We start from the raw sequence: 25,690 nt of genomic DNA on the forward strand, positions 1-25,690 counted from the left end.
TGGACCCCTCAACAAGGGTCTCTACACCCAAAAGAGAACCAACAACCATGCTCGCCCCCATCAAGTGACTTGGGTTGACGCGGGTAACTGCACTGTAACTCGACGTACCAAAGTACCTTCAAGGACCACTGCACCAAGCCCGTCCGCCGCGCTTCAAATGAAATCCTCCTTTTACATTCCGGTTCCTCTTCCTCATGTCAAGCTTTCCCGCCCAGATCCCCAAATGCGGGAAGAGGAATCGCACGGGCCAATAGGGATCGATCGTCGTACGTCTTCCCATCACCACACCATCTGGAGGGGGAGAGGGGGGAAGGGACCCGGCGAGAATGAGGAGCCCGGCCTAGCAATCAATCACCTGATCCATCCGGCAAACATCACTTGACGCCAACGAGGTGAAACAGATTGCGTCCTAAAGATAACCGGGCCCTCTGCTCGTCTGACACGGGATCTCGTCGTGAATCACGGCTCAGACCGTGGCCCAAGATGGACTCTGCTGTCTCAGGATCGATTCCCGATATGGGGGGCTTTTTGGTCAGCGTTGGACGATGGGCAAGACGGCTCAAGCCTCAGCACCCAAGGCTGGGTGTCACAGCGGGATCTCGGCGACTGAGGAGTCACAGCAAGTTGCTGATGGAGTGACATGGCGTAGGTAGCGTAGTAAGCCAGCTGTTGGTATCCAGAAGATCCATCCATGGGAACTTGAATAAGCCCATGTCAGTCTCCGCTGCGGCATGCACCCGGCCGATGTTGGGAACCGCGGGAGCCTTTCGGTACAAGTACATGAGCGGCAAAAGTGTATTTACAAATACATTGATGCCAAATAGTTCGTTCGGGAGCTTTCAGATCATGGAGATGTTGGGTGAGTTGCTCATGTACTTATCCATGCGTACATTGGCGAAAGTAGCTGGTCGCACCAATTCCCAAGACGCTGGACTCGACAACTCCTCACTTTGTGCATCCGAGGGCAATGTTACTCTAGAGACCACGTTCCTAGACAAATGCAAAGAAGATCCATGCCAATCTCTGTCCAGCTCCTGGGGAGAAGTTGATTTCGCCATTCATAGGCGATCTGCTCTCTCACTTACAGTGAAGTGCATGATTATTCCCACTGGACGCGGTACGTACCTGGAACTGGAGCTCCCCCGGACCGCCCACTAAGAAACCCACCTCGCGATAACGTCAATGGAGCGATTCCTATCATCGGAGCCACTGTGATCCTGACCTCATCCTCGACATCTGCCTCTTGCCTCCGTGGCATCCCATGTCTTTTTCTTCTTTTTGAGCAACGTCAATCTTCTTCCTCTGTAGCACATCTTCACAATGGGCGACCACGAACTCTCCGCTATAAAACATAACGAGCATCTCCTTCTCGTACGTCCGTCCTCTCGCCATCCAGCATCACCGCCCTGTCCTTCCATCTTCCAGCTCTAACGCCCATGATACTAGGACCAACCCCTACTCCGGCTTCCCTCCGAGCTTCTCCGAAAGAACTTTCGCGCCGCACACTTCACCATCGAGAAGGATACCTCGGCCCTCAAGACGCTGCTCAAAGACTCTGCCACGGCCGCCGTCTCCGGTCGCGCGTCCCAGCAAGATGTCCTACGAAACATCGACGCCATGATCTCCCGCATGCGCGGCGTGAAGCGCAAGCTGTCTGCCAACGCTGCAGAAGAGTCCCGCCTACACACCCAGGCCGCCGCCCGCATCTCCCACCTCGACGAGCTCTACGCCCTCGACTCGGTGGAGGATGTCAAGTACGAGGCCTGGAGCAGGAAGAGGCTGGACCGCCTGCTGGCCGACTATCTGCTGCGCCATGGATATAATGAGAGTGCAAAGGAGCTGGCGCAACAGCGTGGGATTGAGAACCTCGTTGATGTTGATACCTTTGTTGCCGCGAGCCGCATTCGTGATGCCCTCTTGAAGGGAAGCGTCACCGAGGCTCTGGCATGGTGCACAGACAATAAGAAAGAGCTGCGGAAGATGGAGGTGCGTATTTAATACTTCATGTTATTCATGAAAAAACTAACCTTTTCCTAGAGCAAACTCGAGTTCATGCTTCGCTTCCAACAGTACATCGAGCTTGTCCGCTCCCAGTCTCCAAACAAGCTTGCCGAAGCCATCGCCCACGCAAAGAAACACCTAACTCCCTACCGTGGAACCTTTCCTCGCGAAGTACAGCAAGCGGGTGGTCTGCTCGCTATCCCACCAAACTCGCCCGCCTCTGCCGCATACGAAGACCTTTACAAACCCTCTCGCTGGACTGACCTCGCCAACCTCTTTACAACCACGCATAACCAGCTGCTTGCGCTGCCTGCCGTCCCGCTCCTTCATGTCGCCCTCTCATCCGGTCTATCCGCCTTGAAGACTCCTGCGTGTCATGCTCACTCTCCTGCACCCTCATCGCATACCCCCGCTCCCTCCGAAGCAGCCGCCGCCGCTGCTTCAACGCTCGGCCATGGAGTCTGTCCCATCTGCTCTACGGAGCTCAACGAGCTCGCACGCAACGTTCCATACGCACATCACACGCAGAGTCATGTCGAGCATGATCTCCGGCTTCTCCCCAACGGCAGTGTCTACGGCAGAGACCGTCTCGAGATGCAGGCCAAGAAGGCGGGTCTACCTGCGGACCAAATCAAGGACTTGCGGACAGGCGAGACCTATCCTCTTGACGCCTTGAAGAAGGTGTACATCACTTGAGTGTTGGCTTATTTGAGTTTTTGTACATGAGACAGGGCGTTGTATTGCATACATCTTTGGGTTTGGCGTTTAGGAGACAACATATGTAATATACATACAATCGTAGGGAAAGTGAAGCTTTGCACTGCCTACAAGATGCCGCGGCAGTATGTTCCCTTCAAATCACTAGTTCATATCATGGCTCACAAGTTTGGGCACGAGGTTCACAAAAACAATCAATACCTGCGCTGGTCGAGATACTCAAACAGAGCCATGTTCCAATGGACGAAACACCCCCCTATTGACCGTACAATACAGGATACAGCAGCGGCGCCAACGCCATCAAGACCACGGAACCAGCATATCAACCCTCCCATCCGTACCTTTTTCCGTGCTCCCTAGAGAAAACCCAACCTCGACATCCTATGCCCAGAAACAAAGAAAAACCCAAGAGCCCCTGAGGCGACAGGAGAGCTGGATGAAGGGTGTGGATGCCATCGAGGCAATATATTATGAGTGACAAGCAACAACATGTTAAAATTCCCGTTGGCATCGCTCCGTCTGATCGTGCGCTTCCTTCTGCAAAGTATAGTTTGCAAGGTATAGATTGCGGTAAGCCAGTGATTATAGGAGGAAGAGTGAGTTGGTGAGACGAGTAAAAGCAACGAAGGGGCATAATACAGAAGACGGAGCAGCTTTGAGAATATCAACATGTTTCCTAGCCTGGGGAGAGGCTCCCGCAAGCGTCTATCCCTCATCGGTTTCCACCAAAGGCAAAGCTGCCAAACACACCACCGCCACCGCCAGGGGTCATAGGCCCCGTGTTGGTGATGCCGTTGGTGTTGTGGCCCTGGGGCCCAGGAGTAGTAGCAAGCCCAGCACTTGTAGTGTTGGGCGTGCTTGGCCCTCCGGTCTGACCGTTGCCATTATTCGCACCATCGTTGCCAGCGTTCTGCTGGTTCATCATAGACATGACAACGCTTGAGTCCGGGAAGCCCAGTCCCCAGACCTTGCCGACGTGTTCATCCGGAATCTCGCTACTAAAGATCTTGTCGCGCATCTGGAAAAAGACCTTGCCGGTGAGGAGGGAGTCAGAGCCTGCCTGGTGTGCCGAGCCAATGCGCTTAATCTTGAGGGTTTCGGCAATGTTCTCGAGGCCGGACTTGTGCTCAAACTTTTGCAGGATCTCAGCACTACTGGGGTCGCTTGGTGTGAGGAGTCCAGAGTTGTGTAGCTTGATGGCATACTTCATAAGATGCTTCACGTCATATGTTGTCGGGAAGTAGAGCTTCATCTTGGTATCGAAATCGACCTCGTCGTTGGGCAAGGGCGTGCAGATAAGAAGCTTGGTGAGGTAGCCAAAATCGTAACCGCCGTGGAAAGAGATCCATCGCACATTGTCGAAGCACACCAGACCAGAGGGGATAAGAAGGGAGGCAAATTCGTGGGGATCGATGCCGTCGCGTTCAAGCAAGCTAAAGTCGATACCCGCCTGTTGGAGTGATTCGATCGACTTCTCGTTATACATGTCATCCTTAAGGGAAAACTTGAAGTTGAACTGCCAAGAGCAGGGGAAGGGGGCGTTGCTTGCTGCTCTTCGAGCAGCCAAGCCGAAATCGGAGTCGTTTGTTGATGGTCGTGCCGGTGGGGTTTCGCCGTCCTCGTTGAAGAAGGTGAGGCCTATTTGGATAACCTTGAGCATATCGACGTTGGTTCGCAGACATTGGTAGTGGTAGTCGCTCTTCCCCCGGAACCCTCCCATGGGTCTTGCGACAACACCGGGGAATTCGGTATCCTTTGGAGATTGTTAGCAAGTTCCCGTAGATGTCGCCAACTACCTGAGCCTCACCATCGCAATGTAGGGGTATTTGTCCACCAGTTCTCTCAACACAGCCATCTCCTCGTGTAGGTTATGTTTCCACACCTCTCGTATCCTGCCCTTGTTAGGGTGCGACCTGATCCCTGGGTGCTCCATCAAGACGTTCTGGTGAACCTGCCCTCCATGCTGCGGCTGTTGTAGGCCAGCTGGGCCGTGGAAGCCCATCCTTGCGCTTTGGCTTCCGAACCCTGTGTCGGCAAACCCTTGGCCGTTCAGGCCAGCAGTAAAGGCATTGTTGTTGGCAGCAGAGAAAGGTCCGAGCTGCGCATTGGCGTTCAGGTACTGGTTGGCGCCCAGGTGGCCGCCCTGTGGTTGACCATGTGAAGGGAAACCACCTTGATGATAGGGCGCTGCGCCGGCGGGCCCGCCGCTGAAGCCCCGGAGTTGCGGCGGCGGCATGGGAGCACGGATTGGGCTTCTCGGGTTGAAAGGAGCTGGTCGGTTATTGGTATTGTGCGCCTCTGGGAAGAAAGGACGGGCGAGATCGTTTGGTCGTTGCGGGCGAAAGGCTCCTACCGACGGGTTGAGGGCTGCTTGCGGTTGCAGACGCGACGACTGGCCGTTGCGAGCAGACTGGTGTGGCGAAAAATGTCCTGCCGCAGGGTTAAGTCCTTGGAGTTGAGGCTGCGGCCCTGCTCTCGGCGGTGGTCCAAATCCTGGTGGTGGTTGTCTCCACGATAGCGGTTGCGATGTTGCAGGTGTCGGCGGTCCCTGACCTTGGGATTGATCCTAACCTTGCCCTTGCAACGGTTTCTAACGCGACGACTTCCTGGGATACGTGTTACCTCGACGGCCGCGATCGCTGAACATTGAGGTGACAAAGGTGGATCGGACGATCTGTGCGATACCGGCACAAGCCAGATCGAGGCCTTGCGACGGGGGCGGACGGCGTCAAGCGGTGCGGGAGCGGCGTGGGCGGCTGATCGATCTCAAGTCCACGTCGGATGGTGGAGAGTGGGTGGAGGGAAAGTGACGATAGATATACGCGCGGGGTTTGCTGTTCGGCGTCTGACGACAGATATCCCGAATATGTTTTTTGGGGTATTTTTGGTTGGATTTTTCTGTGAATAGTAGATACGTTGGTCGGGAGAGGGGGGATTAACGGGTGAAGCAATGGACCGATGATGATGATATGCTCTGTTCTGCCCCAACAGCACGAGACTCTTTCGAGGGCACAGCACAGAGGTCGATAGGTAGGTGAGGAGACTGGAAGCGAGCCCAGAGCGTGGTCCGTGCACGGGCCATCGGAAGGATCGGGGCACTTTGTTCCGATCCGGAGCCTGGACCTACTGTTAGAGAGAAAGAGCCCCAGTTGCAGTTGACGGGCAGCCCATCACTCTAGCCCGTAAGGACGAATTGGCTCGCTCTCCATTCGCCCATCATTTGCCTGTCGTCAGATTCAACTTGCACCCCCAGAATCTCTCTCCCTCAGCCCACGATGCTTGCCACGAGGTACGACGCGCACGCCACCCTATCAATTGGCCTCGTCAATTGACATGATTCAACTGGAATATCTGACCGTCCGCTGTGCAGAGTGCTACGAGCCGCCTCGCGCGGGCCCAAGCCCAACATCACCGGCTTCAACATGCGGGCCTTCCAAGAATCCACCGGCCAACCTCGATACGACCCCTGGGAGCGCAAGTCAGTGCCCCCTAGACCTCCTATGTTGGCCATGGAGATCTCCATACTGACTATCCCCTCTCCTACAGCGAAGCTTGGCGATACCAGGGCAGCTACACCCGCTGGAACCGCTTCAAGAACGGCTTCCCCGGCCTCGGTATCGCGACCGTCGCCTTCATTGCCTACTGCGGATACGAGCATTTCTTCCTCGAGGACGAGCACCACCACGGCGAGGAGCACCACTAGAGCGGGCGTGTACGGGACACCAAGAGGGGGCAAAGATGGCATGCATGCATCGCGAGGGATGTTAGAGGTTTTGTACATATATCTCGTCCAGCGAGAAGAGTGTTCGATCAGACGCCGGAACCAGGAAATGAAAAGAAATCTTGATCCAATCCATACCGCACGCGAGTTGGTTATACTTGTCGGAGGAGGATCTCATGGGCATGCCGAGGTATTGACGCATCCACATAGCGTTGACACACAACAACCATGGCAAACCGAGTCCCGTGAAACGTATGGCCTCTACGCCAGGAGGAAAGGTCAATTCGTCACCTCCCCGCTTAAGGTTTCTCACTCAGTTCTCAGCCAGTCGTTCACTTGTTCATTTCACCAAGACAGACCAAGGCATTCAGTTGCTCCAAGCTCAGACACCAAGATAGTGTCAATGTATCCAGATTGTCTTTGCATCTAACAGGATAAGTAATGGTAGAGGTATCATGAGAGACTGACCCGTCTCTATGCTATAACGAGAGTAAAAATGGTCCTCCAACCTGTGCAGAATGGTATCAAATGCCCTGAAACGCCGCCGTGTACCCAGTTCGGCTTTGTTCTTAGCCCCTCAGAAACACCAATAAACAAAAGAAATAAAAAGGTTCGTTTCACAATCACCGCCATGACATGATGCATTTTGAACGCCATGTTACCGTGTGACAACGCCATTGAGCACCCGTCAAGGGTCTCATCTCAGGTTACAGTGGTTTGACAGCAGCTCAGGGGCTGGCATCACAACACCAAGCCATTGACGACATCTAGTGCGCCCTCAACAGCTGTCTCAAGCTCTTCAACTCTTTGCTTGAGCCCCTTGTTTTCATCCTTGAGAAGATTGACTGTATCCCAAGCAATACTGGCCTCCTGCCCTTGGCAATTGCGACAGGTCTCAGGGGCTGTATTTCTGGGCGCTTCACTAGTGATTCCCTTGAAGAGCTTCTGAATAGGGTTCATCTGAGCGCTGCTGTTGCGGTTGGCCCGTGGAGGCTCAACAATGACTGGCTTATACTGAATTGTGGGGGTTGTGACCGGGCTGATGTCTGCTGACATGATGCTGGTAGAGATGGTCGGGCTCCGGGATCGAGAGAAGACACTCGCTTCATCCACGCTACCATCGTCAGAAGAGGTCGAAGTGCTCTTTCGCCAGCGTCTTTGACGATCCTCGTCGATACCCAGGTCCTCGGAAATAGTGGAAGCTCCAGAGGGTGCCAACTCTTTTTCGCGATTTGCCTCAGCCTCAAGATCCGCGCGGTCCTTTTGCTCAGCAAGCTGGTTGAGCAGATACTCGATAAAAGCATCACGCTCTGCAGCTTGCCGGGCCTGATCATCGAGCTTCTTCTCAAGCTGTCGAATCTTTTCCCCGGCATCGTTCATGGTGGATACCTCCGTCTCACGCTCAGCCTTGAGCTCCTGGACTTCGGTTGTGCGTTGTTGATAGGCCACTTGGAACTTGCTCAGCAGTCCGGTGGCATTCATCTGTAGGTTCTTAAATGAGGATGGCGAGAATGTGCTTCCTTCGACAGGAGCTCCATTGGGAAAGAGTCCCTTTTCAATGTCGAGATTCATCAGCTCGTCGCCGTAAGTGGGAGAGGTAGGAGTAGAAGGAGTGGATATGGAGCCAAAGATGTTGAATCGAGACAGCGCAGCTGCAGCCGCAATCTTGGACGCCGATGAGCCACTGCGTGGTCGAGCTTCGGGAACCACTGGGGTCGATGAGGATGCTGGTGCGTTGGGAGCAGGAACACTGGCGCGAGAGAACCAAGACGGAAATCGATTTCGAGGGGCTTCCTCTACAACAGCAGGCAGACTGGTCCTGGGCCTGGGGGCAGCGGTCCTCTTATCACCGGTGAAAGCCATGTCGAAGAATTGGGGCCGAACGTGCCCGGCGGGAGGGCTTTGAAACTGTGATTCAGGCGCGAGGTCGATGTCGTTGGAGAAGGTCACGGAGTGACGCAAAGGGGAGTGAAGCCTCGGGGAGGTAGGTTCTACATGGAGTCCGGGATCGGGTCTTCGGACAGAGCTAGGGGGATGATGGGCGGCCACAGGAGGAGCGAGTGGAGGAGAGGGTAGAGGAGGAGAAGGCAGAGGAGCCGGTAACGACGTTGAAGGCGTTGGAGGTGCTGAAAACGTCGAAGGCGTTGGTAGAGGCGTTGATGACGAACACTCGGGAACGGCAGTGGAGAGACGGCGAGGTATTGTTTCCGTTAGGTGCGTGTTGACGGGTTTGGATGTCAGAGCAAGACGTCTCCTCGCGGTCGAGGCACGGACTTTGGAGACAGGAGTTGCAGGGGCGTTCGGGGGATTCGGGGCATCTGACTGAGAACGGCAATCGACAGGAAGTTCGCCCTGGTCGAAGCAGGCTTGATCGTTGAGCCCCTGGAGCCCATCCGGAGGTAGCATGATGTGCTAAGGTTTCGGCTCCAAGGGGGGTTTCACGGAATAGCGTGTAGGGAGATTTGACGGGAGCAGGGGTCCAGCGAAACGGAGCCGGTGAGACAGGCGTAGAAGTGACGCTAGCAGCGACGGCAGCTGTCTTGGGGTGATTACTTGTGGGTTCTTGTCGATTGTTTCGTGTAGAAAAGGCGGAGAGACAGGCAGCGAGACAGACGCAACTGACGAGAGAGACGAGGAGGTTGGCGATGGACGAGGGAGAGCAGGATTTGGTGGAGAGGACCCTAGATAAGTATGGCAGGTATTGGAGGTAGGTAAACACAACCGACGTCGAGTGTTTCTGCGCGTGGCCAAGTCCGGTTGGGCAAGCGAGCAAAACTAGGTGCAGCACAGTAGACAGAGCCAACTACAGGCGCAGCAGCTCTCAAGCGGATGGACGGGTATGGGTTTGATGGGTCCGGGGAGGGGTCCTTTTGGTCTGTAGGTGCAAGGTAGTGTTGTAGTGGTCTTGGTGGCGATGACGGACGTACACATCAGGCAATTCCTATAGCCACCGGCAGGACAGCTCCCACGAGGACGAGCCATTCGAGAGAATCCATATACGATGCACATACCTGCGATGTCGTCTATCACCTTGAATCGAGGCCTTTTCCGGAAAAGACGCGGGCAAAATGTCGTCTCGAATTGTCTCACAACTAGCTACCTACCAAAGCCAGCCAAGCTTGGGTACGCCAAGGGTGCAGATCCCTGGCTGCTGAGGAATGTCGACGCGCGCCACTCCATGGATGTTTCTGTCTGTCTCTCGGGCCTCAGCTGGCGCTGGGGCCGGCGGACCGTAGGCGGACATCGCCCTAGAAGTCATTCATTGATTTCTTCATTCCCTGGAAGAAGCAATAGTCGCTGCATCAAAACACAGCAGCAAATATTGGCGCTCGAATCAATAATATCCATTCGCGTCTCTTTGCTGGATCCCTGAAATTGAAATTCATCTCATCAAAATAAGCAATACGGGAGGATTAACAATGCACAACTGACTTAATTCATGCAGAATTACATAGCTTGTGCATGCTTACTCGTTGCTTTTGCTGGACTGGACACTCCTCTTTCTTCACTCTCGCGTGGTCGAACTCAACCTCCCCCTGTACCACGGGAACCTGCAGCCGATGCATCTTCCGGGAAGGATTTGGTCAACGTCAACTGAGTTTCAGGCTTTGTTGTGCATCCATTCTTCAGCCTCGTGCCTCTCAAAAGTCTGTTGAGCGAGTCCAGGCCCCCCTAGTCCCTCCCACCAAGCAGGAACAGACTTGATCCCGTTGACGAACCGTGCCGCCACGATCCAGCGACGCCCTCGATGCCTCGTCCCGTGCTCCGGTGGCTGATCTTTAACTGCCCGTGGCGTCAGGAAGCCCTCCATCATGGCAAGACGGTGAATGGTCCGTCCCTGGTGTGGAGTTTACAGGCACCAGGAGTATCAGAGCTTGTTCAGGGTCTAGGCTCCCAAGACGAAACTCTACGACATCCACTTCTTGGCCGGACTGATCTGCTCACTCATCGTCAAGCTCAGATGCCAAGCGTCGAGCATAAATCACACGAGCTCTCACCTATGGAGAAGGACTATCTCTGCCCCGAATTCCAGCTCTATCAGTTACACCGGCCTGAAGCCTTGGCGTCCCTAGATCGGCCACGAGCTGGTGCCCTATCTCTCTCCATCCATGTTGATCACGTAGGTAGGTAGGTACTGGCAGCAACGTCATCTCTGTGACTTCCTTCGTAGATCCAAGTCCATTGCGCAATGGGCAAGAGCATGCGGTCGTGGCTGGAGCGGGCGTTCCTTCCCCTCACGCCATCAGAGGCAGGTGCGTTCAGACGGTGAACCGGTTCAACGACGGGAGGTAGCAAGGCAGGTACAGGAGAAACTGCCAGGCCGTCTCTATCTTCCAGTGACGACGGGTGGGAATTCCTGCGAACGATGGCTCGCAAGAGGCAGGGTATATTCAGACCAAGCTCCAGTTTCTCAACTCGCTAGGAGGACATCACCACTTGCCAAAAGGGGCATGTCTCCAACTGCATCACATCATCATCCATCTCTAACACTTCTAGTAACAGGCCTGGGCTGCTGTTCGCAGGTAGTGCTGAGCTCCTGCAAACTAAAGAAGGCATGATGGCTGTAACAACTGATCCCCTCAAGTCATCCTTCCACTTACACCTCACATGTGCGGTGCAACTTCCAAAGCTAGACTCGAGATGATGGATGGGAAGGTGCTCAGCTCGCCATGGGTAGACAAAATCTCTTCTCTCTCACTCTCGCCTTTTCTCTCTTCTCTTCCATCATCCATCTTCATCTTCATCTTTTTGGCTGCCGTCCATCAGATTCAACCCAGCACCATCATCTTATCTTGTCTTGATATCCAAACTCCAAACCATCATCCGCAGTATCGCCTTCACCTTCCCAAATCTGCCCGTTGCTAGCACTCAGTCCTCGTCTCCAGAGTTCCCTCAGACAAGATGCAGCACCCTGATCCCAATATCCCCAGTCAACGGTTCATCCGTCTCATCCTCAAGGCGTTGCTCATCATCTTCAGCATTGGCAGTTTCGTCACTTTCATCCTCGCTGCCATCACTGCCGGTGGAGACTGGCCTCAGATGCAAGAGTCTGCTCTGCCGGATTCATCATCGCGTTTTGTTGCCGTCCCCCGGGACGGCCGAGGCCTCGTCCGTCGCGACGACGATGACGACTACCGAAGGATGCCTTTTGGCCGGAACAACGCACGTTTCCCAAATGACCGTGACACCCAAAACGCCCTTCAGCTTTTCCGGCTCGACCCCAACGACCCTGCATGGCTGCCCTTCTTCTTTCTCTCGACTATTGCCTTCATCTCCTGGATTGCCACCGCCATTCTACTCTTCTTCGTCTTTGCCCGAGGCAGAGGTTTCGGCAGCCGCCTCCCCCGGTACATTTTCCGGGTCATCGCCCTAATTGTCCTCGCCTTTGCTCCTACCTTCGTCTTCGGCTGGTACCGCAACGATGGAGCCTTCTCGCTTGTCTGCAAGAGCAACTTTGCAATCGGCCAGGCAGCACTTGTCCTCGCTCACCTCACTCTGTAAGTATTGTGCACTCGGGCCTTCCAGAACTCGCTAACTAGGATACAGCTTCATTGGAATCTTCCTGACTCTTCTTGGGGCTATTCTGGATCTCCCAACTGACTTCGGCCTGGACTCGCGCCGAACCAGCGCTACAAGTGGAGTCTGAGTGAACAGGAACGACAGGGGAACATGATCCGAGGGTTGAGAAGCTCGGGTGGTGGTTCTGGGACGGAAGTCTCTTTCAATTGGAGTTTGAGGATTTCGACTTTGTATCATTAGCTTGGCGCATGGGTTTCTTAATTGGGACAGCATACACTATTATGGCAGTAAATGGAGATGGAGTGAATCAGACAATTGTTCTTGCACGATGAATGCTGAGCTTGGCTCTCTAACTGACAATTGATAATGGTATTGTGCGAATGTCTCATGGCTTGAGTCCCATTCCAATGCCTTGCTAAATCATATCCGGAACTCCTCTATACACGATCCATAGCCACACCGTCAGCCAGACGGCGGGTTCCATTCCTTCGAGATGATGCATGTCTCATTTCGTTTGCTCCCAAGTACTGTAAACCAGATGGAAAATGCAAAATATGTCGGCTTCATTGGATGGAGCTTTCTCAGCCCATGTTCAGCCAAAGGTGGGAGCTGATGGCAATGAGCCGATCACGCTCATCCCATCCAAGACAACCATTCATCCTCGTATCATATGCTTTCGTCGTCATTCCTACAAACACGGTACACATATGATTCAGCCATACTCAGGCACGCACATCCCGCATCACTCTCCTCAGGTGCGGGGCGCCATCAACGTAGCTGGACAGAGGGGAAGTAGCGCGGGCCAGCATAACCCCGAGCAATGATGGACTGGATGTCGATATTGCTGGCGGGGTCGTGGTGGGAGCTCCACATCTTGAGGAGGATGAAACGGCCCGAGACGGGGGGGTCGAAGCGGATGGTGCACTTGCTCTTCTTCTCCTCGATGAAGAAGCGGGCGTGCGGCGAGAGGAGACCACCACCGCCCACGGCGCGGACGGCCTCTTGCGTGGCCGAGTTGTGAGCTTCCCAGGCCTCGGTAAGAGACATGCTGTTGGAGGAGCGATCGCGTTCCCGCTCACGCTCACGTTCGCGCTCGCGGCGGCGGGATGAGGGTGGGAAGCCGGATCCGCTGGTGTTAGCTGCGCTGCTGTAAAGCCGCCAGTGAGAGGGGTGGTGATCGTCGAGGTACTCCGGGTCAAAGATTTCTGCGCCGTCGTCGGATTCCGAGTCGAGGGTCTCGAATGGGAGGGATCCTATGCGGTTGGGTGCGCGACGGAGGAAACGGCGCCCGTCGTACTCGTCCTCCTCGTCGTCGCTATACTCTGCTGTCACACGGAAGTTGGGAAGATCCCAGAGAAATTCTCGCGGCATCTGGGGGTGACGGGGCTCGTAGTCGTCGCTGTTGCCGCGATAGTATGCTGGTCGGTATCTTGTGGTCGTGGTACCGTTGTCATGATGCTGGATAGAGATGGTCTCGGTCGGGATGGGTTGTAGAGCCCTGAAATCCCCCTCTCCGGAGCCCGACTCTTCACCTGCTCGCGGCGGCATGTATTGAATCTGATAGTGTGCTGTTCTGCTCAGCATATCGTCCTGGTCCATGGCCACAAAGACCATTCCCTCTCTCACACTGTTCAGATAGTCAGCCAAACTGTCATGTCCACGGATGGCCAAAGGCTAAAGGAACATACGGATGTGAATAGTTCATGGACGCTGGCGCCTTGATGACCAACTCCCGCAGAGTGAAGACGGTAGCACCCTGATGTCGCAACACTATATTGCACCTGTTGCCCTTCGTGCAATACACCGAGGTGTCGTCCTTGAGAATGTTTTCGGCGGCATACGACGACTCGTTGGAGAACATTCCCCCGTCACAACTGACAATCTCCATCTGGAGCTGGCCAGGCTCGACCTGGCCGTACTTTCCATAGCGAAAGCCCTTGAAGGCGGGCGTGAGGCGGTCCGAATCCAGCTTCCGGCGCTTATGTCGTCGGTTCGAGTCGGGGAGGTCCTGGGGGCGGAGGGTCGGGGAGTAGTTGGAGGGCACAAGCGGAGGGGTGAGGCTGGGGTGGTTTTGTAGGTCCAGCAGGGCGCGCAGGTGCGAGTTGGCCTCCTCGAGGTGACGATCCAGGTCCTCGAGGTTGGTGGGACGGCTGCTCTCGGGTGCGGCGATCCGGATGCGGCGAGATGTCGGCCAGCCGTCGTCCATGGGGCGTTCAAAGTCGTCAAAGCCCGCAGACGGAGTGCGGTTCTCGAGGTTTCGGATGCGCTCGGCGCGGCGCGATGCGGTTGACCAATGTCGGGACTGAGGGCGGCTGGACGAACTCGGCGAGGGACTGTCTCGGTCTCGGGCTAATGCTCGCAGAGAGGGCAGTCGAGGCAGCGGCGGAAAGTCATCGTGAGGCTCTCGGGAATGGCGACGGTGGGAATTTGATCCCGACCGGGAAGACATGGTGACTTGTGACTACAACGGATGAGGAGGGGAGGAGGTTCAGTCGTTCGGCGAGCGGCTATGACGTGGGGGAGCGGTCGACGATGGTGGTTCGGCAGATGAAATGTGGATAAGTTAACGGCGGGCGAGGCCTGTGGTAATGTAATGTACTGTATCGTCTTGCACAGTACTGTGCTGTTACAGACGGTAGCACGAGGCTAGAGTTCTACAGGACAGAACAGGGAACCTATGCTCTACCACGTGAACGACGGAACGCTCGATCTGGTGCCCGGTCGGTAGGCAGGTCTCGAGTCACGGCCAGGCGTCGGGATCCTCAGTTGATTCTCGGAGAAGTGACGACGGTTTGGGGAGCAGCCTGTGGTGCAAATGACTCGACTGTGGGGTTTGTGTGAGTTACAGCTCCGCCTCTCTTTTTTGTGTCTTTTTTTGCTTTGTGCCCGACTGTCCCCAAGTCTCTTTTATTTCGCTCGCCCAGGACATGACATGGTGGGATTTTGGAGTCCACATTTTGCCTCAGTCCTTGCCCCGGCCAAGAAGGTCAGGCGGCACAGCACACATGAGCCTGGAGGGGGGGCATCATAGTGACGGCGGCCTTTCCCCTACAGAGTAGGGTCTCCAACAAGGCGGGGGTGGGCGAGCGGAGAGGGCGGCAAGCGGGTGGGCAGGCTCACCATCAGAAGAGAAGAGAAGCGACGCCCAAAAGACGAGAGGGATCTCTGGCCAAGGGCGGCGAGAGGGTACCAAGAGTAGGTAAGGTATGTACAGCGATCAAGATCTATACAGGAAGCGCAAGCGGACGGGTATCGAGACGAGAGATTCGAACGAGTTGCTTTGAGCTGATATGTTCAAGGTCGTAGCCTAGGCAGGTAGGTAGATGGATGAGATTGAAAAGCAGTATGGACGAAATGGACTGTGGTCGAGAAGATGATGGAGGGGTTGCCTGCGGATAAAGGCGGTAAAGCCACAGCGAGGGAGGCCCTGTATGTGCCCCAATGTTGGTGGCTTCTTAGGGGGACAAGGCGTTGAGAGCCACTCTTGCAGGGAATGGCTGTCAGCAAGATGAGCAGGCATGCGTGTTTGTGTTTGAGGATAGGTCTTCTCCTTTCCATTACGACCCTTCCTCCTCTTACTTGGCTCAAACACAGATGCTGTAAGCCCTGTCACTCTTGCGGTGTGTAGGTATCTTCTCACTCAGCCGAATGGCGTACAACGTCTAGACTGAACTGGACTGGTCCGGTCCTTTGGAGCACCCGATATGCGCTGTGCAAGACTCCGTGCATAGCACAACCGGTTGCTCTCGTTCGCCAAGTCTTGCTTTCCCGGTGTCTTATTATAGAAGCAGTGCAGCAAGCCTTCCCGTGCCAGCACAGATCAGCTCATTCATTAGCTAGGAGCCTGTGTTTGCTTGTCTCGGTCTTGGTTTACAGCCAACCTCATCTGCGAATCCATAGGTCGAGAGGTGCATCCGCGCTTGTCACACGTGACTGGACTCCCAGGTACCGCCATGCCGGTTCCCTCTCCCCGGTAGGTACCTAACCGCTTCATCATGCGAGCTGTAAGCAAATCACCACCAGCTGAGAACACTGTGAGAACAGACTGCAAGTAGCCGTGAGTTCCATATGAGATTCAACCTATAGAATACACCCATATCCACACCCAATTTGTCTGTTCAATCCAACTCTCATGTATCCCCCTTAGCCCGTTCCCCAGGGCGCGTTTGTCCCCCCCACACGCAGCCGCACTGGCGATCCCACTAACAATTTCTTTCGACCAATCAGAAGCGCATCCTCAACGGCCAGCTCAGTAAACTTCACTCTCCCAGCTTGCGACCTTGAAAGGCACCTACCATCCTCCGAGATTCGGTATATGATATCACAAAAAGGGCACGTAAGCAAGCAAGCAAACAAACACCAAGAGGCGCACCTCGTTTACGCCTGCAATCTCGGATACCTGCCTTCTCAGCAATAAACGGCGCATGAGGGTCTTGGTCTTGGGCTGATTGCGAGAGCTGCTTATAACCCAGCGGGCTGGGCATTCCTTGTCACGCGCGTTTCGCCTCATCTCATCAATAACAACCTCTTGCGACTTTGCTCAGTAGCCTCGCAGCCTTGCGCCAACATCGCAGACAACGACAAGGGCATCTTCTGCCTCCGCCTACTCATCAATCTCACTCTCCTATCCTCTTCCCCTCCGCGCAGAGTCTCTTCCGATGGACGCCTCAAACCAGAACCAAGGCCAGCCTCCAGTTGCGCCTCAGGCTCAGCAGCTCCCAGATGCCAGCGCGGCTGCTGCGATGCCTCCCGTCGACGCTGGCGCCAACCTCAACGGCAACGGCAACGCCATTCCTCAGCTACCAGATCATCTCCTCGCCTCAATGAACCCTGAAGCCATGGCCGGCATGATGCCTGATCCCACACTCATGGCGGATCCCACCATGTTGGCCGCCATGCAGATGCCTCTAGCAGACCCCTCAGCCTTCATGATGCAGCCTGGAATGGCCATGCCAAACGGCCAACCTCACGTCTTTGGTGTTCCTGTGGCACCACCTGCCACGGTCAGCGCTGGTAAGTCTCGCGCCAGCAAATCACATATGCGCCAGCTCTAACACGTTTAGATGAGATTGCTCTCTATGATCGCCAGATCCGCCTCTGGGGCATGGCCGCCCAGGCCAAGATTCAAAGCGCAAACATTCTCCTCATCACCATAAAGGCTCTCGCCAACGAGATCGCAAAGAACCTTGTCCTCGCTGGCATTGGCTCTCTCACCCTCTTGGACGGCGCAGTCGTCACTGAGGCCGATCGCGGCTCCCAGTTCTTCCTCTCTGATGATGACAGCATCATCGGCCAGAACCGCGCTCAGGCTGCGAGTGCCGCCCTCCAGAAACTCAACCCGCGCGTTCGTGTCCACGTCGACACAGAAGGCGTCAAGACAAAGGGACCCAGTTACTTTGCTGGCTTCGACATCGTTATTGCCACTGACCTTGACCCCGAGTCATTCAACATCATCAACACCGCCACCCGCCTGAACTGCAAGGCATTCTACGCCGCTGGTTGTCACGGTCTCTACGGATTCATCTTCAGCGATCTCATCGAGCATGACTATGTCATCCAGCGTGATCTCGGAAACGTACCAACCATCCCTGGCCCCGAGACACGCACTCGCACCATCGTCGACGTTCAGACCCGCAAGGAGGGCCCCAAAACAATCGAGTCTGTCACCAAGCGCGAGCTCTATTCCACATGGTTCCTCGCCAGCGACGTTGGTGGTCTTCCCGAAGAATATACCCAGTCCCGCCGACGACTCAAGAGCGTGACCCCTGCGCTCTCGTGTCTCCGCGCCCTATGGGAATTTATGCAGATCCAGGGCGGCCGCGTCCCCAGCAATCGCGATGACCTTAAGATGTTCACGCAGATTGCCACCCAAAAGCACAAGGCCCTCGGCCTCCCCAGCGAGACCCTCCGTCCAGAGTTTCTGCGCAGCTTCCTCCAGAACCTCGTCAGCGAGATCTCCCCTGTCGCCGCCATTCTCGGTGGTCAGCTCGCTCAGGATGTCATCAACGTGCTCGGCCAGACGCAGCAGCCCATCCAGAACATGGTCGTCTTTGACGGTAACACCATGGAGGGCCTCATGTACCCTCTGCACCCCGAGGGCTCCCTCGGCTCCGGACTCCTCACCGATCACCAGGTGCCCAACGGCGCCGCCCCCATGATGCTTCCCACAGGCATGGATGCCCTGCCTATGGGCATCGACCCAACCGCCATGGGCGCTCTGCCTCACCACAACAATCCTATAATGATCCCCGGTGGGCTGCAGAACGGCATGGGCCTTGCCATGCAGGACGCCGCCATGACCGACCCTACGCAACAATTCAACCCTGCGCAGGCTCCTCAGCACCCACCTCAGCAGGACCCTCAACAAGTCCCCCAGCAGGCAGCACCGCAACCCGCAGCAGCCACGGCTGAGCAGCCTGCCCAGGAGGCACCAGCGAACCCCGGTAACGCGGGCGCAAACTAGAGATGGTAGACCACGACGGGGAACATGTCGTGTAGAAGGTATCAGCCTCGCCGACAGACCCAGTTAGAGGAAGAAGTGACGCGTCGCAAAGACTAGTAGATTTCTTGGGATGAGGAAAGGAGATGAGCAAAGGATCTGCTTTTTTGCGCTAATTTACTTGATCTTGATCTTGATCTTGATGTTTGGGATGGATGTCAAGGGGGTGGATGGATGGATGGATGGATCGTCGTGGATAGATGATACCTTTTTTGTACATTAAATCAAAAGACATACCACGCCCATGGAATCTTGAAAAAGGGCATTCAAAGCTCGCATCACTCTCCTGGATCATTACGATTGTGATCCAATCTGAACAGACTTTCACTGGTTCACCTACCAACCACTGTGCTGCCAGTACGTTTCACGTTCCACAGCTATCAAAAGGAATGATTCGTCCCAATGCTGCTGCCTTACTGTTGCCTACACGGCTATAATCAAACTGTGTGACTCGATGATACACTTATTCACGTTACATGATAAGACTGATGAGTTAATGCACGTCGATTTTGCTGCTTGGCCATGACTATATACGGGCGTCCCTCCACGGCCTTCGTATATCGTCCTCGGTATATCCCCCCTTCCAAAAAACAAATGCGAGTCCCCTTTTTATATCGCTTGTAGGACGCCACTCGGGCTGTCCTCTTGCTGAAGCATCCATTTGATGCCTTCCTCTGTTTCCGCAACCAAGTAACTCTTACACAAGAACACGATGGGGAAGTTGACAAGTCCTGCAGGCTGGGCAACAGGTACCCGCTTTCAACCTCCCTCAGTGCGTTCAGCACTATAGTGTGCCACCAAATGAAGCCAGCGTCGACGAGAGCAAATTAGTTGGGGGGAAACTGACGGGGAATATGGTAAACGGAAACAACAATAACACGCAAATCATCTGTCCCTGGTGTGTGCTGTGACCAGGGGGTTGGTTCGCCTAACGCCGTCGATGCGAACGAAGGAGGAACATGCCTCCAGTTCTGATTCTGATCCTCTTTCGTCCTGGTACTGGAGTTTTGAGAATCGTCGTTGATGAAAAAAAACAAGGGTATCGTAGCAGCTATGCTGCAATGGCATTAAAGAGAGTAGCTCTCAGCCAGGATGAGTAGTATTCATCGCCATTTCTTTTCGAGATTAAGTTCAAGACTCTTCCTCGTCGGTGTTGGCCTTGGCGGCAGTCGACTCATCTCCGTTGACCTGGGTCTCCTTGGGAATGTCAGCCTCAGTGGAAGCCTCCTCATTCTCGAGGGGTTCGTCAGTGATACGAGAGGAGGCAGTGGTCTTGGTAGCTGCGTTCTTGGACTTCACCGCCTTGATAGTTCTGGGTTTCTTTATAGTGGGCTGAACTTCAGTGCTAGCAGGGGCTTGCTCCGTAGTCTTGGACTTAGCGGCCTTCGTAGTTCTTGGCTTCTTGGCCACAGGTGGAACGTCAGCCTCGACCGGCTCTGTCTCCGTATTCTTGCGTTTTCTAGGTCGTAGGCGTCGCTTGTTCGGATTGTCTTCAGGGTCGGACAACACATTGTCCTTGGAGATGGATGAGCCGTTGGTGTCAGCAGGCTTCTCCATATATTCGTCCTCAGACTCGTCCACAGGCTTCTTCACGGCCTTCTTTGCGGGCTTCTCCGCAGTCTTCTTCGTAGTCTTCTTCGTAGACTTCTTTTCAGCTTTGAGAATCGACTGAGGCTCGGCAGCAGTATCTTTGCTCTTGGACTTCGGGGCCAGAGGCGGGAGACCAATGAGTGGCTTGGCAAACCGGACAGACTTGAAGGAAGTCTTGGTGGGTAGAGCTTGTTGAGATGGCGTTGAGGAAGAGCTGCCACCACCCTATCGGGCGTCTTGATCTTGGCCTAGCTCTCCACGTTCGTTCTTGTCCGCCTTACCTCGCTTGCGTGGCTGGTTGACGTTCCAGCCTCGGATCTGGGTAGGACCGGAGCTGGGGAGCGCTGCCGCTAGTCCTGTCTCTTTGTGGTCGTACGGGATGGTCTTGAGCTCGGGCTTGTTAGGCCAGGCTCGATGCGCAGGGACAGGAGCTGGCTGGAGCTTTCGGTACTTGTTCCCGGCATCAGATGACCCGGAAGGGGTGGATCGATGACGATGAACCGGGTTGGGAAGACCCTGAGAATTGTCTTGCGGGCTTTGAGCCATATGTGGAGGCATGGGAGGGGGATTCGCATACGTTGGAGACAGGACCTGGTGTGCAAAGCCCTGGTGAGGCGAGGTGATATATCCCTGCCCCGTGGTCTGCGGGTTTGGCAGAATACGATCAGTCGCGATCGGCTGCAGCGGCGCGTGCTGCTCAGGGCCTGGGTAGCCTCGATGGTAGTTGCGTGGAGGACCTGGAGGGTAATACGAGTTCCCCATGTTACCATGGCCAGCAGATCGTAGACTGGGCTCGAGCAGAGTCTCATCCTGGATAGACTGGTTGCGTCCTCGCGGCGGTCGCAGAGGAGGCAGAGGCTCAGTGCTGGCATTGTGAGAGAATGGGATTCGAGCTGCAGGGGGGGCGGGTGAGTGATAGTGAGAAGGTCCTGGGCCTGGAGCCGACACAGGTGGGACTGGCACGCCGGAGGGACCAGGAGGGGGGCCCTGAGGGGGCTGCGACCAGTACGCTCGAGAGTAGCTGGGAGTCTCAGCAGCGTAACCACTCATGCGGCGAGGAGGGTATCCCGGGTCGATGGGACGTCCGGCAGCCATGTGACTATCACGGTGGTCTGGGTTCGACGGGTTCGGGTAGCCACTATGCGAAAGGTACGCTCCCTGGTCCTGAGCCGGGTGTCCTGGAGGCGGGTGAGGCGCGTACTCAGAAGGTCGCACCGGCTGATGCTGTGGCACAGCGTGTTCATGCATGGGGGGATAGGGCATGGTTTCCCCAGGATGGCCATGCACCGGGCCGCCCGGTTGCATCGGCGGCTGTGCACGGGGTTGGTGCAGGTAGCCTTGAGGAACGTCGATGGGACCGTATCGGGGATCCACGGGAACCTGGCTTGGGGTGACAGGTGGGAGTTCATTGCTTCGAGGAAGCGAGCTTCGGGGGTCGACTTCGTGCATGGCATGAGGGCCTACCTGTGTGGGAGCAATGCCGTTGACACTGGCATCAGGATAAGGCTGCTGGTCTTGGATAACCATAGGCTCATGCATGGGAGCGGGCTCGTATGCCATGATAGACTCGGGAGCCGCGACGTCATCTTGGGCTTGGATCATCTCTCTGCTGGGAGCAGGCTGGTTAGAGATGCTCACGACACTGCTCAGCTCAGCCAAGAGGTCAAGGCCGGTGCTGGAGCTGGGTTCGGGCTCAGGAGCAGCGGCAGGCTTCGAGTCGGTAAAGACATCACGGATCGCGTCATAACGAGCGGGTTTGGGTGCGGGCTTGGGAGCCTTGTTCGATTCCTGAGCTTCCAGGAAAGCGCTGGCATAAGTCAGAACAGAGAGGTCGGTAAATCCGGCTTCGGGTTGAGGAGCAGGCTCCTCCTCCGCCTCGGACTCCTCTGCCTCAGAAGGCACCTCGCTGACAACAGGTCTAGCCTCCAACTCCTTGATGGCAGTGCCCAAGGACTTGCTTCGAAGTTCCTCGTCAGAACGGACGTATTCGGCGACATCAATGTCATCCTCCTGGATCTCTTCGAGCTTGCAGAAGCGTCTCATTGAGGCTCCAATCTTGGTACGCCAGGGCGCATCCTCAGAACGGCGATGGTTGACAGTCTTGAGGAAAGAGCGAGAGGCATGTGAGATTCTGCCGGAAGGGTTCGCGATGTAGACAACAGGCTTGCCGGGCATGACGTATGGCGTCTTCGGGATGTTGGGATGAACGCTGTTGGGCAAGATGATGCCATATCTGGGATGGACACCATAGAGCTTGACCATGTCTTGGTCAAAGTCCTCGGGGGTCAAGGCCGAATAGTCGTAGCCGGCACACCAGATGTCAAAATGAAAGCCGTTGCTGTTGGGGCCATCGAGGTACTTGCCGCGCTTGGCCCGAGTGTGGCCCTTGGTGGCATCGTTGGTAGTATCTCTGAAGCCGATCTGCCAACCGTCGAAATAGTCATGGTGGGGAGTGAGGATACGACTGTTAATGCCCTTCTCCCGCATCGATGGCCGTTGATTATAGATTCGGAAACCATACTCATCAGCCTCCGCAATACCCTTGGGCAGTGGAGGGCTCTTCTCGCGAGCGGAAAGCTTGGTAGCATTCTGGGCCTTGGAAATGGCAGTAGCAATGGCAGCGGGAGGTGGCATGCCGTTTCGGAGCGCAGGAGGCTCAGGGGACGCAGGAGGCGAGTCCGACTCAGGTGGCGTACCTGTTGGAGTAGCCTCGACTTCGGCAGCGGAAGCGAGAAGGCCCTTGGCGGGTGCTGGAGGGGGAATTGCAGGAGAAGCTGAGCTTCTCGTGCTCTTCTTGGGAGTTGGCTGGCCTTCGGGCTGCTCCTGTGCTCTTCGCTTGTTGATAGCACGGCGACCACGGCCCTTAGTAGGAGCGGCGGCAGCGGCGGCGGCGATGGCAGCCTCGGCGTCGCGTGCCTTTTGCCACATCTCGGTACCTTCAACACGAGAGGGGTAGGGGACGAGATGGCCATCTTTGTAGGCCTCATAGATGCCAAACTCGTTGTCGAAGTGCTCATCCGAGATGATCTTGTACTCATACTGTTCGTCGACAATCTTGAGTGAGATGTGTCAGCAGTTGCACCACCAATTACCGCAGCGGGTGGGAATGGATTTTGTGATGTGTGAGAGTAGGGATGAAATTGGTGACAAAGGGAAATTTTCGACTTACATCAACAGGCAATCCCTTCTTAGCAAGAGAGTCGAGAATGCGTAGGCGGTTCTCTGTGCCCTCGTAGAATTGCTCTTCAATCTCTTCAAAGCCGTTCTGTGGGGTTTGGTCAGTACAATGGGTGCCAAGATTGTCAGGGAAATCTCCGCCGGGGACCAACGTCAGGCCGGGAGCAGAAGCGAAAACGTACCTTGAACTCCTGCTCGGCCACGTAGTTGTCGGCGTTGAACAGGTGCTCGGCAAGCTCGAGGTCCTTGTCGAGGCGTCGCTTGTGCTCAGCAAGTTTGGTGTCGAGATTCTGCCTCAGCTGAAGAATGGCAGGGGCGAAAGCACTGTAGTGTTTGCACTTCTCGGGATGTTGGATGGCCTCCTCAATAGCGCGCTCTGCGAATTCAGACAGGGCGGGTCTGAGAGCCTGGGCGATGACTGAATATGTGTGCTTGAGGTGTCTTTGACGCTCGTAGGCAGCTTGGACACGCGAGTCGGAAAAGTTCTTGGCTCTTCCTCTTCGTGATCCGCCACGGCCGGGCTTTGTGGCAGCGGCCTTGGACACGGCAGCAGTAGAGCCTCCTCTGCCACCACCTCTGCCTCGTCCACCGCGACCTCTTCCACCACGACCGCGGCCGCGGGTGGAAGGTTCCCTCGCGGGAGATCCGATCTCAGCCATGATGGACGTGATGGATCATGTACATGTAGGTAGGTGGGTGCAGGTAAAGGTGAATGCTCTGGAGTAGCGGGTCGAGTGACAGGTTTTTGGGGGTGTGAGAGATGAGAGAGACCAAAGGTAAGAATGTGCCACGCGCCAGGCGGCAGGGGGGTCAAGTAAGGTGTGAAAACGAGACGTGCGTGACTTTACCGCGATAAAGAGCTTTGCTGATCAAGTGAAGGCGGGAGAAGCAGAGATTGACATGAGCGCGCGATGGTGAAAAGGGCGCGGCGAGAGCTGGTGCAAGTGCAAGTGATCTGAGTATTACGGGATTTGGATGGATGTTGAAAGTGACGAGAATCTGAGAAAGGGTATGGGTACGTATAGGTCAGAAGTTTTCGCCAATCGGCGGGCGGCAGAAACAAAGACAGCGCGCGGCCGAACGACGAGCAGAGGAGGGAAAAACGACCAAACGCGTAAACGTGCTGAGGACTGTGATAGCACGTCGACAATGACGGTGGTGATGATGTGTTTGAGGTCGACCTGTTGTTTGCGGTTGTGGTGGAAGTGAAGGAGGTTCAATGAGACGGAAAGCGCCTCGAGTGTCTGGTGTCAGTAGGTAACCCTTTTTCGCTCCATCTCTGGAGTCAATGGATCCCCAATAATCTGGCCCAGAGGTACCCGGCCGCCAGTGACGGGCAGTGCCAGCGGGTGCCAGCGCGCCAACGCTGCTTGATGACCCTGGAGACGGGAGTGGGGACCCAGCTCTTGCACTGCAGGACCCCAGTAGGTCCGCTGTAAGCCCACTGGAACAGGTCCCCCAAACGACGGGCACCCCCTGTCTCTCATCAGGGTCTCCATTCTTGGAGCACAAGGGCACCTCCGGATGCTCTCGGTAGGGATGCTTGTTTTTTTTTATTCCTCTCTCGGACTGTCTACAAAGGGTAAATTGCACACGTTTGCCGCGGTGCCAGGTCTGTTGATGCAGGAATGCAGGCAGTCACAATGAACAAACGGATCAGCTCGAGTCATTGAGGGGAAAAGGCAAACAACTCAGGTTCATCGCCATTTACAGCATGACCCAACAAAGCCGCCCCTACTAGTGGCGCTTGAAGCCGTCTTTTTATTAGACGCAGCTTCGTCACGGTGAAAATCGGCTCATGCCACCCAACTGAACTGGGGGTGGGCGGCCCTTGACCGTCGCTCATTCACTCGCACGAGATCTGGTTGCTGAATCTGCGCACTCGGCCGCATGAGAATGCTACGTATACAAACTGTACCTACCCAGGCCAGACCCGGGACCGCTACACCGTACCTTTGTAACAGCTGTTCGTCCTGTTTCCTGACGGCGGTGGATCCGGTTGGGCACACACCACCAGTTGTTGCACGGCCTTCGGACATTCGGACAAGATGCGGTGTTGTATTGTCTGTATTGTTCCTATTCAGATAAGAATGATCAGTTTCATTAAATGCGTTTGCAGGTGTGGTGTTGCTCTCTAAGATATTCCTTCTTTTGTCAGTGACCAGTAGTTTCATCCCGGTTGCAGAATGCACTGCAGGTTGACGATGGATGGATGCATACCAATCAATGCAGGCTCAACTCAAGCGCGTCAATGGCATTGTGATGCATAGAGGTCTAACGTACTTTCAAATTATTCCAAATAGGGCCGTGAATGAATATGTTAGCTTTAAAGTCTCTTTCAGTCGTTGCGCTTTACACAACGCTCTGCATGAATTACCTGACGAGGTTGCGGCCTCCACTCATCAACGGAGATTATGTCGGGCTCGATGGTGCTAATGTACGAGCCAGTCACCTCACTACGAGAA

The 25,690-nt window shown here is 55.3% G+C and overlaps 8 protein-coding genes across 8 annotated transcripts; 4 read left to right on the plus strand and 4 right to left on the minus strand.

Moving 5' to 3' along the window:
- Positions 1–1,320: 1,320 nt before the first annotated feature.
- On the plus strand, positions 1,321–2,697 carry NCS57_01027900 (uncharacterized protein; the record flags this gene model as incomplete). Its single annotated transcript, XM_053060027.1, has 3 exons — positions 1,321–1,371; positions 1,447–1,986; positions 2,038–2,697. The coding sequence occupies 3 exons, from the start codon at positions 1,321–1,323 to the stop codon at positions 2,695–2,697; spliced, it is 1,251 nt and encodes a 416-aa protein (XP_052910421.1).
- A 733-nt stretch (positions 2,698–3,430) lies between these two features.
- NCS57_01028000 (Poly(A)-specific ribonuclease) lies at positions 3,431–4,954 on the minus strand (the record flags this gene model as incomplete). Its single annotated transcript, XM_053060028.1, has 2 exons — positions 3,431–4,471; positions 4,526–4,954. The coding sequence occupies 2 exons, from the start codon at positions 4,952–4,954 to the stop codon at positions 3,431–3,433; spliced, it is 1,470 nt and encodes a 489-aa protein (XP_052910422.1).
- Positions 4,955–5,918: 964 nt separating this feature from the next.
- Positions 5,919–6,421, plus strand: NCS57_01028100 (uncharacterized protein; the record flags this gene model as incomplete). Its single annotated transcript, XM_053060029.1, has 3 exons — positions 5,919–6,007; positions 6,089–6,196; positions 6,265–6,421. The coding sequence occupies exons 1-3, from the start codon at positions 5,994–5,996 to the stop codon at positions 6,419–6,421; spliced, it is 279 nt and encodes a 92-aa protein (XP_052910423.1). The 5' UTR covers positions 5,919–5,993.
- Positions 6,422–7,180: 759 nt separating this feature from the next.
- Positions 7,181–8,845, minus strand: NCS57_01028200 (uncharacterized protein; the record flags this gene model as incomplete). The annotated part of the gene is made up of 1 exon (XM_053060030.1): positions 7,181–8,845. The coding sequence occupies one exon, from the start codon at positions 8,843–8,845 to the stop codon at positions 7,181–7,183; it is 1,665 nt and encodes a 554-aa protein (XP_052910424.1).
- A 2,496-nt stretch (positions 8,846–11,341) lies between these two features.
- Positions 11,342–12,086, plus strand: NCS57_01028300 (uncharacterized protein; the record flags this gene model as incomplete). Its single annotated transcript, XM_053060031.1, has 2 exons — positions 11,342–11,937; positions 11,987–12,086. 2 exons carry the CDS (start codon positions 11,342–11,344, stop codon positions 12,084–12,086), a joined length of 696 nt encoding a protein of 231 aa, XP_052910425.1.
- Positions 12,087–12,727: 641 nt separating this feature from the next.
- NCS57_01028400 (uncharacterized protein) lies at positions 12,728–14,408 on the minus strand (the record flags this gene model as incomplete). The annotated part of the gene is made up of 2 exons (XM_053060032.1): positions 12,728–13,586; positions 13,648–14,408. 2 exons carry the CDS (start codon positions 14,406–14,408, stop codon positions 12,728–12,730), a joined length of 1,620 nt encoding a protein of 539 aa, XP_052910426.1.
- A 2,209-nt stretch (positions 14,409–16,617) lies between these two features.
- Positions 16,618–18,422, plus strand: NCS57_01028500 (ThiF domain-containing protein; the record flags this gene model as incomplete). The annotated part of the gene is made up of 2 exons (XM_053060033.1): positions 16,618–16,972; positions 17,023–18,422. The coding sequence occupies 2 exons, from the start codon at positions 16,618–16,620 to the stop codon at positions 18,420–18,422; spliced, it is 1,755 nt and encodes a 584-aa protein (XP_052910427.1).
- A 1,167-nt stretch (positions 18,423–19,589) lies between these two features.
- On the minus strand, positions 19,590–23,884 carry NCS57_01028600 (uncharacterized protein; the record flags this gene model as incomplete). The annotated part of the gene is made up of 4 exons (XM_053060034.1): positions 19,590–20,236; positions 20,330–23,102; positions 23,218–23,313; positions 23,408–23,884. The coding sequence occupies 4 exons, from the start codon at positions 23,882–23,884 to the stop codon at positions 19,590–19,592; spliced, it is 3,993 nt and encodes a 1,330-aa protein (XP_052910428.1).
- Between the last annotated feature and the right edge of the window lie 1,806 nt (positions 23,885–25,690).

The sequence above is a fragment of the Fusarium keratoplasticum genome, chromosome 8 (assembly GCF_025433545.1).
Source record: "Fusarium keratoplasticum isolate Fu6.1 chromosome 8, whole genome shotgun sequence".
Classification (NCBI taxonomy): Eukaryota; Fungi; Ascomycota; class Sordariomycetes; order Hypocreales; family Nectriaceae; genus Fusarium; species Fusarium keratoplasticum.